This window comes from Ammospiza caudacuta, chromosome 3 (genome assembly GCF_027887145.1).
Source record: "Ammospiza caudacuta isolate bAmmCau1 chromosome 3, bAmmCau1.pri, whole genome shotgun sequence".
In the NCBI taxonomy this organism is placed as follows: Eukaryota; Metazoa; Chordata; class Aves; order Passeriformes; family Passerellidae; genus Ammospiza; species Ammospiza caudacuta.
In genome coordinates this window covers 2,410,664-2,421,837 of record NC_080595.1, presented here as the reverse complement: position 1 = coordinate 2,421,837, position 11,174 = coordinate 2,410,664, and the positions used below count along the sequence as shown (strand labels likewise).

General features: G+C 48.1%; 1 protein-coding gene across 1 annotated transcript; it reads left to right on the top strand.

The window, feature by feature from the left end:
• Nucleotides 1–1,347: 1,347 nt before the first annotated feature.
• Nucleotides 1,348–7,330, top strand: PEX13 (peroxisomal biogenesis factor 13). Its single transcript, XM_058801178.1, has 4 exons — nt 1,348–1,514; nt 4,224–4,918; nt 5,372–5,497; nt 5,736–7,330. Exons 1-4 carry the CDS (start codon nt 1,447–1,449, stop codon nt 6,041–6,043), a joined length of 1,197 nt encoding a protein of 398 aa, XP_058657161.1. The 5' UTR covers nt 1,348–1,446; the 3' UTR covers nt 6,044–7,330.
• The last annotated feature ends 3,844 nt before the right edge of the window (nt 7,331–11,174 follow it).

Here is an 11,174-nt window from a genome sequence, read left to right as displayed (position 1 = left end):
AAGATTTATTTCCCCTCTCAGTATAGAACTCATTGTGAGAAATCTCATAACGCTTTTTTGTTTTTTTTAATATCATGGCTAATTTGGTTTCCTGTCATTCTCTCTGCCCAGAACTTTAGAAAATACTGGTTTTGGGGTTTTTTTTTTTTTTGGCCAAAATGTTGTGAACTCAGCATTTTTTTTGGAAGAAGCGAGAATCCCAGTGAGGTGCTCACCCTCACTGGACATCAAGGCAATTTCAGGAGGCACATAAGGATAACCACAACTGTTCACACAAAGGTTTAACGAGTCCATTGTGGGAATAAACTCAGCAAGGAATTCCACAGCACTGATGAACCACCCGATTTTGCTTTGGGCTCAGCTCCTGCAAGCAACACTTGATACTCTGCTAGTTCTTGTGTCCCAAGGGATGGATTTATCCATGACCTCCGTGGCAGCCACGGCTACACCTGCAATTCCCCGTCCTGCTCAGGAATCCTGCAGCCACGGAGAGCTTCTGCACCATGGAAAAGTGATTAATTCAGTGAATTTCTTTAGCCTGGCTTTGGACGCTTCAGGGTAAGCTGTAAAAACCAAGGGCTGCCTGGGAAACTCCAAAGCTGCTTTTAGAGGGAAAGAACAAACACACAAAAACGCGATTTTAGGTAACTGCGACCTCAATTCAGCTCCATGCCAGGTGAATTATATACACTTATACTGGCACGGCGTGGCACACGGGGGTAAATGTACCAATATTGCACATGGTAAATGTGACAATAATGCACATGGTAAATGTGACAATATTCTACATAGTAAATGTGCCAATATTGCACCTGGCACATGTGACAATATTGCACTGGTAAATGTGACAATATTGCACTGGTAAATGTGACAATATTGCACTGGTAAATGTGACAATACTCTACATGGTAAATGTGACAATATTGCACCCGGTAAATGTGACAGTCAATATTCCTGACACTTGGTGGCACGGTGAGGGGAGGAACCGCGGCCCCGCTCCGGCCCAGCACCTCAGGGCGGAGCTCAGAGCCCCCCATCTGTGAGGGGAGGGGGCACAGGATCCCCGTTCCCGTTCCCATTCTTATTCCCGCTCCCATTCCCGCTCCCATTCCCATTCCCGTTCCCGCTCCCATTCCCGCTCCCATTCCCATTCCCGTTCCCGTTCCCGTTCCCGCTCCCATTCCCGCTCACCCTCGCTCGGCGGCCCCCAGAGCCGGCGCAGGCCCGCTCAGCAGAGCGGCAGAGCGCATCGCTCGGCCGGCGCGGTGGGGCACCGCGCCCGTAGGGCGGCTGGTGGAATAGCTCGGCGCTCCCGCGTGGCGCCTGCCGACGGGCGGGGCCGAGCGAGGCCGAGCCCGAACCGAGCGGGGCCGAGCCGGGGTCGATTAGAGCCGAGTGAGGCCGAAGCGGAGCCGAGCGGGGCCGAAGTGGAGCCGAGCGGGCGCGATGGCGGCGACGCCGCCGCCCAAGCCCTGGGAGTCGCGGCGGCTGCCGGGCACCGCCACCGCCTTCCAGTGAGTGCGGGCGTCCCTCCCCGGGTGTTCCCGCCGCGGAGGCCGTGGGAGTTCGCCCCTTCGGGCCGGCCGGGCCCGCTCCCCTGGGGCGGGCTCAAAGGTCGGGCCCGGCCGGGGCTGCCCCGCGCCGTGAGGGGCTTGTGCCGGGCGGGGAGGGGCGGGCTCGGCTGAGGGGCTGCGGGCTCGAACCCCGCTGGTGGTGAGGGAGGCTGCGGTGCGGTGTGGGGAGGGAAAGCCGGGTTGTCACCGGGGGGTAGAGGGAGTTCACAGTCCGATCTTGGGAGGATTAAAAGTCCATTCCTGGGGACATTGGTAGTCCATTCCTGGGGGCATTGACAGCCCTTTCCTGGGGGCATTGACAGCCCATTCCTGGGGGCATTGACAGCCCTTTCCTGGGGGCATTGACAGCCCTTTCCTGGGGGCATTGACAGCCCTTTCCTGGGGGCATTGACAGCCCTTTCCTGGGGGCATTGACAGCCCTTTCCTGGGGGCATTGACAGCCCTTTCCTGGGGGCATTGACAGCCCTTTCCTGGGGGCATTGACAGCCCTTTCCTGGGGCCACTCTCAGCCCTTTCCTGGGGCCACTCTCAGCCCTTTCCTGGGGCCACTCTCAGCCCTTTCCTGGGGCCACTCTCAGCCCTTTCCTGGGGCCACTCTCAGCCCTTTCCTGGGGGCACTCTCAGCCTATTTCTGGGGCCACTCTCAGCCCTTTCCTGGGGGCATTCACAGTCCATTCCCGGCGGCATTCCCAGCCCTTTCCTGGAGCTGTGCAGCTCTGTGAGCCCCCAGGCTCTGCAGGACGGGGGGAGCTGCGTGTCAGCCCCAGGAGTTGGAAGAGATCCCTGTGTGTTGTCAGTCCCATATCTGTGTGTGTGTGCCCGGCTTCTGGGAGCTCTCCCTGAAAACCCAGCCTGTTCAGAGAGAAGGATGCACAGAAAGGGGCTTGTGAACTCCTTCTTTTTTGTGGGAAGCCAAGGAAGGCCCGCTGGGTGGCTGAGTGCTCGTCTTGTTTTTCTCCTGGTGCTGGTGATTGCCGTTGGAGGGAGCTGAAACTGGGCAAAAGGTTGAGCAGAAACTTCTCTGTGCTCTCTGCCGAGTGCTGAGCCAGCAGTTTGGTGCTGTTGGTTTTTCATTCTGGGTTTATTTACCCCATTTCAAACGGCTTCAGGCAGCTTTGGAGCGGGGTGTCCCGAATTGTCTAGAGGACAGAGGACTGTAGTGTGACTTACTGAGTTACACTAGCTCTGTTTGCTGGGGTAATAACTTATTTTTCCTCCTGTTTTCAACTGCTGAGAGAGTTACAGTCTGTGACGGAAAAAGCAGCAGTATAAAGATACAAATATTATTCTTTGCTGTGGAAACCTGTAAGTTTTGCTGGGAGGAAGCTGTTCCCTACCTTGTATGGAAATAGTACAGCAAGCTCCTTAGCAAGTCCAGCTTGACTTCCTTCTTTTTTTCTGGACTGCAGAAGTGGGAAGTTGTGGGACAAGGCAGTAAGCATGGGAAATAAAATGTTTGACTTTTAGGTGATAATGTGTGAATGAAAAATGTATATTTTTATTGGACAAAAAGCTGCTTGACAGAATTCAAATGCCAGTCAAGTACTTCCAGAGTTGTATTATGAAGGGCATTGCTAAAATTATTTAAATTTATGGGCATGCAAAGGAAAAGAAAAATTACTAAATTAAGACCTCTCTCTGCCAACACTTCTCAGCAGTAGATTTAACCCCTTGAAAATCTGCACACAGGTGGTCAGGCAGTTTGGGTAGAGAGGGAAATTGGGGACCCCAAAGCCCTTGCACATATTGTTGCATAATTACTTGGATGCCCACTTAGGTCATGCCACCCTTAAGAGTGGATTCTCAAGCTCTCTTCCTGCTGTATCATTGGCTCATTGTGTGGAAGAGCTGGGAACAAGGGTTGGGAATAAATCTTTCAGATTGGAAAGTTCATAAAAGTTTGTGTTAGGGGCTCTCACATGCAGAATAATGACGTGGGTGTTAGAGCAGCAGGTTTGATGGCTCTGGGTTGTGTATTTCATGGGTTGATACATTAAATACACAATAAATGATAGAATAAATAGGCAAAGGGTTTCCATGTTTACATTCCAGATCCATGTTCACACTGGATATCTGATCTTGGGGGTTTTATCCCCCTGATGGATCTGTGTTTCCTGCCCAGATCTTGTACTTCCATCAAACCCTGTTCAGCATAATGAGTGTTGGGTTCCCTGTCCCCATGTGTCACACACATCTTTTATGAAAAATCCTTTCCTTAGGATTTTTTCTCCTGAGAAGCTGAGAGGCCTCAGGAACAAAATGTAAACATTGTTTATCTGCTGCTGTGGGATGCAACAGGTGCATCTGGGATTGGTCTCATGTGTTGTTTCTAATTAATGGCCAATCACACTCAGCTGGCTCAGACAGAGAGTCCAAGCCACAAGCTTTTGTTATCATTCTTTTTTTTTCTATTCTTAGCCAGCCTTCTGATGAAATCCTTTCTTCTATTCTTTTAGTGTAGTTTTAATATAATATATATAATAAAATAATAAATCAGCCTTCTGAAACATGGAGTCAGATCCTCATCTCTCCCCTCATCCTCACGCCCCTGTGGACACGGTCACACCCCTGCTGCTGAAACTCTCTGTGGTGTTCAGGAGTTAGTGGGAGGAAAACTTTAACTCTGGATTGTCTGAATGTGTTTTTTAGGTCTGCTGACCTGGGTGACGGCGTGCTGAGCCGGCCCGGGCAGCCCGCAGTGGCGCGGATCCCCCCGCCCATCCTGCCCCGGCCCTCCCAGCAGACGAGCAGCGGCCTGAGCGCCTTCAGACCCGCCTACAGCAGCTCCTTCTCCCCGGGCTATGGCTCCTACGGCTCCTCCTTCTACGGCAGCTACAGTCCCTACAGCTACGGCTACGGGGGGCTGGGCTACAACCGCTTCTGTGCCGAGGCCGTGCCCCCCAGCAGGTTTGTGCAGCAGGCGGAGGAGAGCAGCCGCGGCGCCTTCCAGTCCATCGAGAGCATCGTGCACGCCTTCGCCTCCGTCAGCATGATGATGGACGCCACCTTCTCCGCCGTCTACAACAGCTTCAGGGCCGTGCTGGATGTGGCCAACCACTTCTCCCGCCTCAAGATCCACTTCACCAAGGTGTTCTCGGCCTTTGCCCTCGTGAGAACTGTCAGGTACCTCTACCAGCGCCTGCGGCGCCTGCTGGGGCTGCGGCAGAGCTGCGACAACGAGGAGCTGTGGGCTGAGAGCGAGGGCAGAGTGGCTCGTGCCGGCCTCGAAGACAAGGTGGCTAACTCTGCGAAATCCTGGCCCATTTTCCTGTTCTTTGCTGTCATACTGGGAGGCCCCTACCTGATTTGGAAGCTGCTTTCTACATACAGTGAGGAAGAAACAGGTAAAGATGACCTGCAGCACCAGAGAAGGGCAGCGTGTATTGTTCCGTTTGTTGTTGCCTGTATAGTGATTAGTCTCACACTACAGCAATAGTAATTAATAGATGCTGGGGCACATCTATTAGTACTGAATTTTAGGCGTGTGATGCAAGTGACAGCCTGCTTAAGTAAGCTGTTGTTAAGATGTGGTTTCCTGCTGAAGCTTTCTGTGATTCCAGAATCATGCTTCCTCTCAATTTCTGATTCCTTCCTCTTAGATGTGGCACTTTGGGTTGGGTGGGACAAGTGTTGGTTGGGTTTGCTTCCCAAATCTTGCTTTTCATGTTACTTCTGTGACTTCTCTATTGGAAAAGTTTTAGCAAGGAAGGTGAAGTGTTTTCTTCATTTTCCTTTGAAAAACACGCCAAACTTTGTAACTCCAAGCAGATAAACTTGTGGTTTTTGTTTGCAAACAGTGTCTAGTAACTGGGCGAGTGGAGAAGACGACCATGTAGTTGGAAGAGCAGAATATGATTTCAATGCTCTCTCAGAAGAAGAAATTTCTTTCCGTGCTGGTGACATGCTAAGATTAGCACCCAAAGGTAAACTTTTGATTTTCTGGTAAACCTTTTTATTTTCTCAACACATGTGAGAAGTGCAAGAATCTGAAAATTGAAACAAAAAAGCCCCCAATCCACCTTATTTGACCAAATTCCTCATCCACACTGATTTTTACTCCCCATGAAGTGATTATTGCATTCTGATGAAACTTACAGAGTAGATTTGTTCAGTTCTCTTGGATTGCCCTGTAACCTGATGCATTTGCATTCTCCTCTTCAGAACAACAGCCCAAGATCCGTGGCTGGCTCCTGGCTAGTTACGACGGCCAAACCACAGGACTTGTGCCAGCTAATTACATCAAAATCCTGGGCAAAAGAAGAGGGAGGAGAACAGTGGACCTGGAGAGGATTGCAGAGCAGAGGCCAGCCTTTCCCAGCACAGCTGCCAGAGGAGCCCCTGCTGCTGCTGCTGCTGCTGTGACTTTGGAGGAGCAGGAGGCAGCTTTTGAGACTGTTTTTGCTGGAAGCAGCAAAGCTCCTGCGGCGTTGGACTCCGCTGTGGCTGCAGGAGAGAAGCAGGAGCTCTGAGGCACTTTGATCAACAAAGCCACTGAACTGGGCTTTATTGACACCACTTAGGGCTTGTTGAAGTCTGGTTTGTAGTGGAGCACTGGTGGGGCTGTACCAGTTTTTGCTGCTACTGGCTGGTGAAGGGATGGAGAAATGATTGCTCAAATTTGTGGTATTTATATTTGACTCACCTATGGCTGTACGTCAGTGATTCTATCCACCCACCTGGCAGCCACTCTGAGATCTCGAGATAGGAGAAGTGAGGCATTCATAAAATAGCAAACAAAGGAAAAAAAGAAAATAGGGACTGCCATTCTTGCTTAGGAGACAACACCCAGTCTTCATAGGAGTATCAAGCTTCTTCAACAGATGTGCAAAGGGAGGATTGATTTCTGTGAGTCGTCCTCCAAAACATCACCCTCAGAACCATAAAGGAGTAACAGCACTTTGTCTCCCCCTGAAGGGAGGGAGAGCTGCAGGAGATGCACACAGTGGAATAGTTAAAAGGTTAAGTTGCTTTTCATAAGAAGTGGGGTTCTCTCATAAAGAACTCAGCTCTCAGGAAAAAAGGGACTTGGGAGGAAGGGAGGAGAAATAGAGTTTACAAAGGGAGAGCAGTGAGGCATCACCAGTAGTTCCAAGCAGTTCTGGTTTGTTTCTTGAAAGGACATTGGAATAAAGGGTATTCTGCAGCCAGACACCCATTAGTTGTTACTCCCTGAGCTAACTTTGCATCACTCTCAGCCATTTTGTGATGTAGCCTGCTAGCTGCCTATCTATCAGCTCCATCTGCATCTCAGCTTATTTCTGTCCTTTATTGATTTTATATCAGTGTCAAAATATCTCTCCTGTGTTTTTGAGCAGTAGGAAAGCCTTGAGTTGGAGGAAGCTGAAAGTAATTGGAGCATCAAAGAAAAATTAACATTTCTTGCTTAATTGTGTCACTTAGAGAAGGTCTTGGAGTTGGACAAACTTTTCATGCTGCCTTTCAGGTGGTAAATTTTGCATCTGCCCACCAAAATTTTAGGGCTCCAGTTTATCAAAAGCCATAAAAATATTAAGACTGTTCAAAGTATTTTCTTCATATGGGTGTTTGAGAATTCTGTCTTGAATACTGTTTTGGTTTTTTGTTAAATGAAGCAAAGATAATTAAAACTTTTTTTTTCCTTGTGGTATGTATGTATAACATGTTGAACTTTTAAAGGTTACATCAGTGGATTAAATAACTAAGTTTGTCTTAATCATTAAAATAATTGTTTTATTTTAAGGTTTATTGAAAATATAAGTAGGCAATTTCTTAATTGATTGAGTAGTTTCAGTTTGACCATTCCTACAGGGATCTTCAACACCCATTATGTGTTAACAAAGCTTTCAGTATTTATATTTTAATGGCATTTGCTGGCCTTGGCTTCTTAGAAGTCTGTTCAACACAGCAAAACTCTAAAAAAAGGAGCGGAATTTTATTGAGGTAGAGTGGCTGAAAAGACAAATATTATGCTGGAACCTTGATTTGAAAGTAATCTCTGAATGCCTGTTGTTAATAAATAGAACATGAATTTCAGTGGTTGTGCTCAGGTATTGGGAGATGGTGATTACAATTATTTATAGTAAATTGTTAGATTTTCAAGTGCAGATGTAAAGGAAAAAGTAGTTAAAGGGCAAATGAAAGCCTTGAGGTTTAAAACAGAATATGTTCCTGAGACATTGCCCTGTGTACCAGAAAATTGTCTGTATTTGAAAATTATATCTGTTGTTGAAATGAAAATAGCGAAAAAAATCTGAAATTTAAAATACACCCCTCCCCCCTTTGCTTCTCTGTATCATGTGTGCAATTCTGTGTGCAGAGTGTGTCCCTGGAGGGAATTCATTTACTGTTCTGAGATGTAATTAATGGACTGTCAGCCTCTCCTGTCAGTGAAAGATTTCAGAGGAAGGGTCTCTGAATGAATTAATTAATAAACCCCAAATTTTTTAAGAGCATCCATTCAGGTAGATTTTTGGCTTTCTGTCTGTTTTAGGTTATTTTTTTTTTCTCTGCTTTCTGGCTCAGAACAAGTTGAGAAGACAACACCATGATGCTTGTTGGAATGTTTTAAGTCTTATTTTTTAGAAAGATAAGTTTAATTTCACTTCTAGGTCATACTATTTGACAACAGTTCTTTTAGCAGGAAGATAGTTTATCCTTACCTGAGTTGTCTTTATATTTGTTTGACTCAGCCTACAAGTCACTGTCATCATTGTATCTCCTAAACCTCCACAAGAATTTTGATCCTTTCAATCTTGCAATTACCTTAATTGGAAAAGTAGGCTCTGAGGAATTGAAGTGAGTTATTTAACTCCCAATTAATTGTATTGATTGCAGAAGGGTATTAAAGTTCATTGAAGTGAAATACACAGCACAATTTACTGTTTGTTTCTGTCCACATGGCAGGCTGCAGAGAAAAGAAACCTCAATGAGCACGGGGGGGAGAGGAAGGCTGCTGGACAGGCTGCTCCAGGCTGGCTCAGCTTTGGGAAGGGGAGAGGAGCAAAAGGAGCAGGTGTGGCTGCCACAGGAGAGCCTGGAAGAGGAGATCAGACAGGAGAGGTGCCTGAAATACTGCCCAACCTAAGCATTTAGGCAAGCAGCTTTATTTTGACTTAGAAGTTACCTTTATTTACTTATAAGTTACCTTATTTAACTTATCAGTCACCTTTATGTTACTCTTCAGAATTATTTATATACCTGTAGCAGAGCTAGAATTCTGTAAGAGAACTTTGGCATCTATTTATATAAGATTAGTTTATTCTTGAATCTTACTCTTTAGTAGATCAACCATTTTCTGCTGGAATATGTGAGCTACTGATAAATGCCACTGCTGAGTGGTTCAAAGGCTGCAGACACAGGAACATGCAAAGGGTCAGAGCTTTGTTCAGCTCTCTGAAAAATCAATTTAAAATCCTCTGTTTGTCTAGTAGAAATAAATGGGCCACTTTGCACAGGTTGGAAACTCTTCCTTGTGTGGCATTAGACTCCATCTGGGATATTAAGGTTCTTCTGACTTGGTGAGATTTGCTGCTGAGGTAAACACAAAGCAAATGCAGTTTCTTACAGATCTCCTCTGTTGGCAATGAAAACCTTCCAGAAGAGATGCAAACCTGGAAACCAGCACAGGGATTTCGTGCTAAACCACTGCAGGAATGCTCTTGTGTGCAATCATGGCAGAACTGCACTTGTTTTACACAACACAGCACAAGAAGTGATGTTCTCATGTAACTCCTTCCAGATGTTTATCCATGCAGGTGTGGCCCAGGTGTTGGGATTGGTGACCATTTTTGGGCTGTAAAGGCAGGTGGTAATTGTGAGTGCCCACACATCCTTTCCTCTCCTCACATCTTGGACTGGTTCCTCTGCAGGGCACTCTGATGCAGCTTTGGGCTGGTAAATCTGTGCCCTGGCTTCTGTGGCCACAGCAGCTCAGCCTTTAACTGCTGGATAATCTCTCCTTGGGACAGTTGCACTGCTCTGACTGGTTTGACTGGTAACAGGGCATGATGTCAGTGCAGGCCACCCTGGCTCCTTCTTACCTGCTTTGAGCAATTCCCTGAGTTTCACAACAGTCACAAAACCACCAGACTCCAGCAAGTGACAGGGGTTATTTATGCTGTCAGAGTAGAAACACAGTCCTGTGGTTTTGGAAATGAAAAATACAAAGAGTCAGCTCTACTACCTCTGAATTATTGTAACTGATCTAGCACAGTCTCTAGAGCAGCACATGAGTAAAATTTAAGATACTGATTTTTTTTTTGTTTATTCTCAGATCCTGATAATGTTTTTCTTATTTAAAAATAAAGCAGGAAGGGACTGACTCCTGCCTAATAGCACAGATTAATGAAAAAACCATGTTCCAGTTCTCTGCCATACCATCAGGTTTCCATTCATTGTGGAATGACTGGATGTCATCATAATGCAGCAATATTCCAGCATTAGTTTATTCTGTGGGTGGTATGAAACCAGTGGGTTTTGCTTTCCCTGAGACCTAAGGGAGGCTTTCAGACTGCCTTCGAGAATTCAGATTTCAGATACTTCTCTAGATTGGCGAATAATTTTTTCTGAATTTTTCTGTGCTTTTTTTTTTTTTGTGTTCTTTGTCTTCACTGTGTTATCTCAGAGTTTACAAGTGAGGTTTTTTGGAAAGAAAATCATTACTATCCCTGACTTTTGCCAAATGACCACAAAGGGAAGGATTGTTATGTGGGAAATGGAGATCTGGGCTGGTCTTTATCGGGCACTGGTGGCTTCCCACAGGAAGCAATTTAAAAATGTTTGGGAATACTTGAGACAGCAGTAGCCATGCAGCAGGAATGGATCTGTGTGGGTGAAACAACAGGACTGGGACAGTGTGGGCCTGTGCAGGGTAGCTCTGCTGAGCCGCTCCCAGCGCTGGGGCTGTTCTGTGTAATTAGCAACGATTTCAGCGTTCTGCTGCTGGATTTTGTGTTAACTGCGGCTCAAGGGTTCGCATCAGCTGCAAACCTGGGAAAGGCTTCTCTGTGGTGGGAGCATGGAGTGCACTGACACATTGCTGTTTAATTAATTAGCTGTGCTTACGTCACGAGCCAGACTCTCGTGTCTGATGCATTATTTATTTATTTTATATATTAATATTTGTTCAAATATTTATTACCGTCGGGCAGTATGAGCTCCCCTGGCCGGGCTCTTCCTTCCCCGGCGGGCGGGAGCGCTGCGGTCAGCTGGGACTGCGGGAAGCGGAGCCACCGCCGCGGGCTCCGCTCGGAAACCACCGGAGGGAGAGCGCCGGCGTGACGTCATGACGGGTGTGCGTACGTCACTCTGACCGCGTCACTTGTGCGAGGGGCGCCGTGACGTCACCGTGACGCCGCGCGGGGCGGTGCGTTGCCGGGGCGACCGGACGCCGCTCGCAGGGCGGGAGGGGGCGCCACCACCGCCGCCGCTGCACTGCGGCAAGGCGGGGCCGCCGCGCGCCCGGGGCGAGAGCGCTCCTCGCCACCCCATTGGCTGCACCCCGCGCGGGGGGGCGGGGCCTCCGCGCCGGCCCCGCTCCCATTGGCGGGGGCCGCCCCCTCACGGCGCTGCCGCCCCTCCCCTGAGGGCGGGCCCGGGCGGCGCCGGCAGATGAGGGCGCGG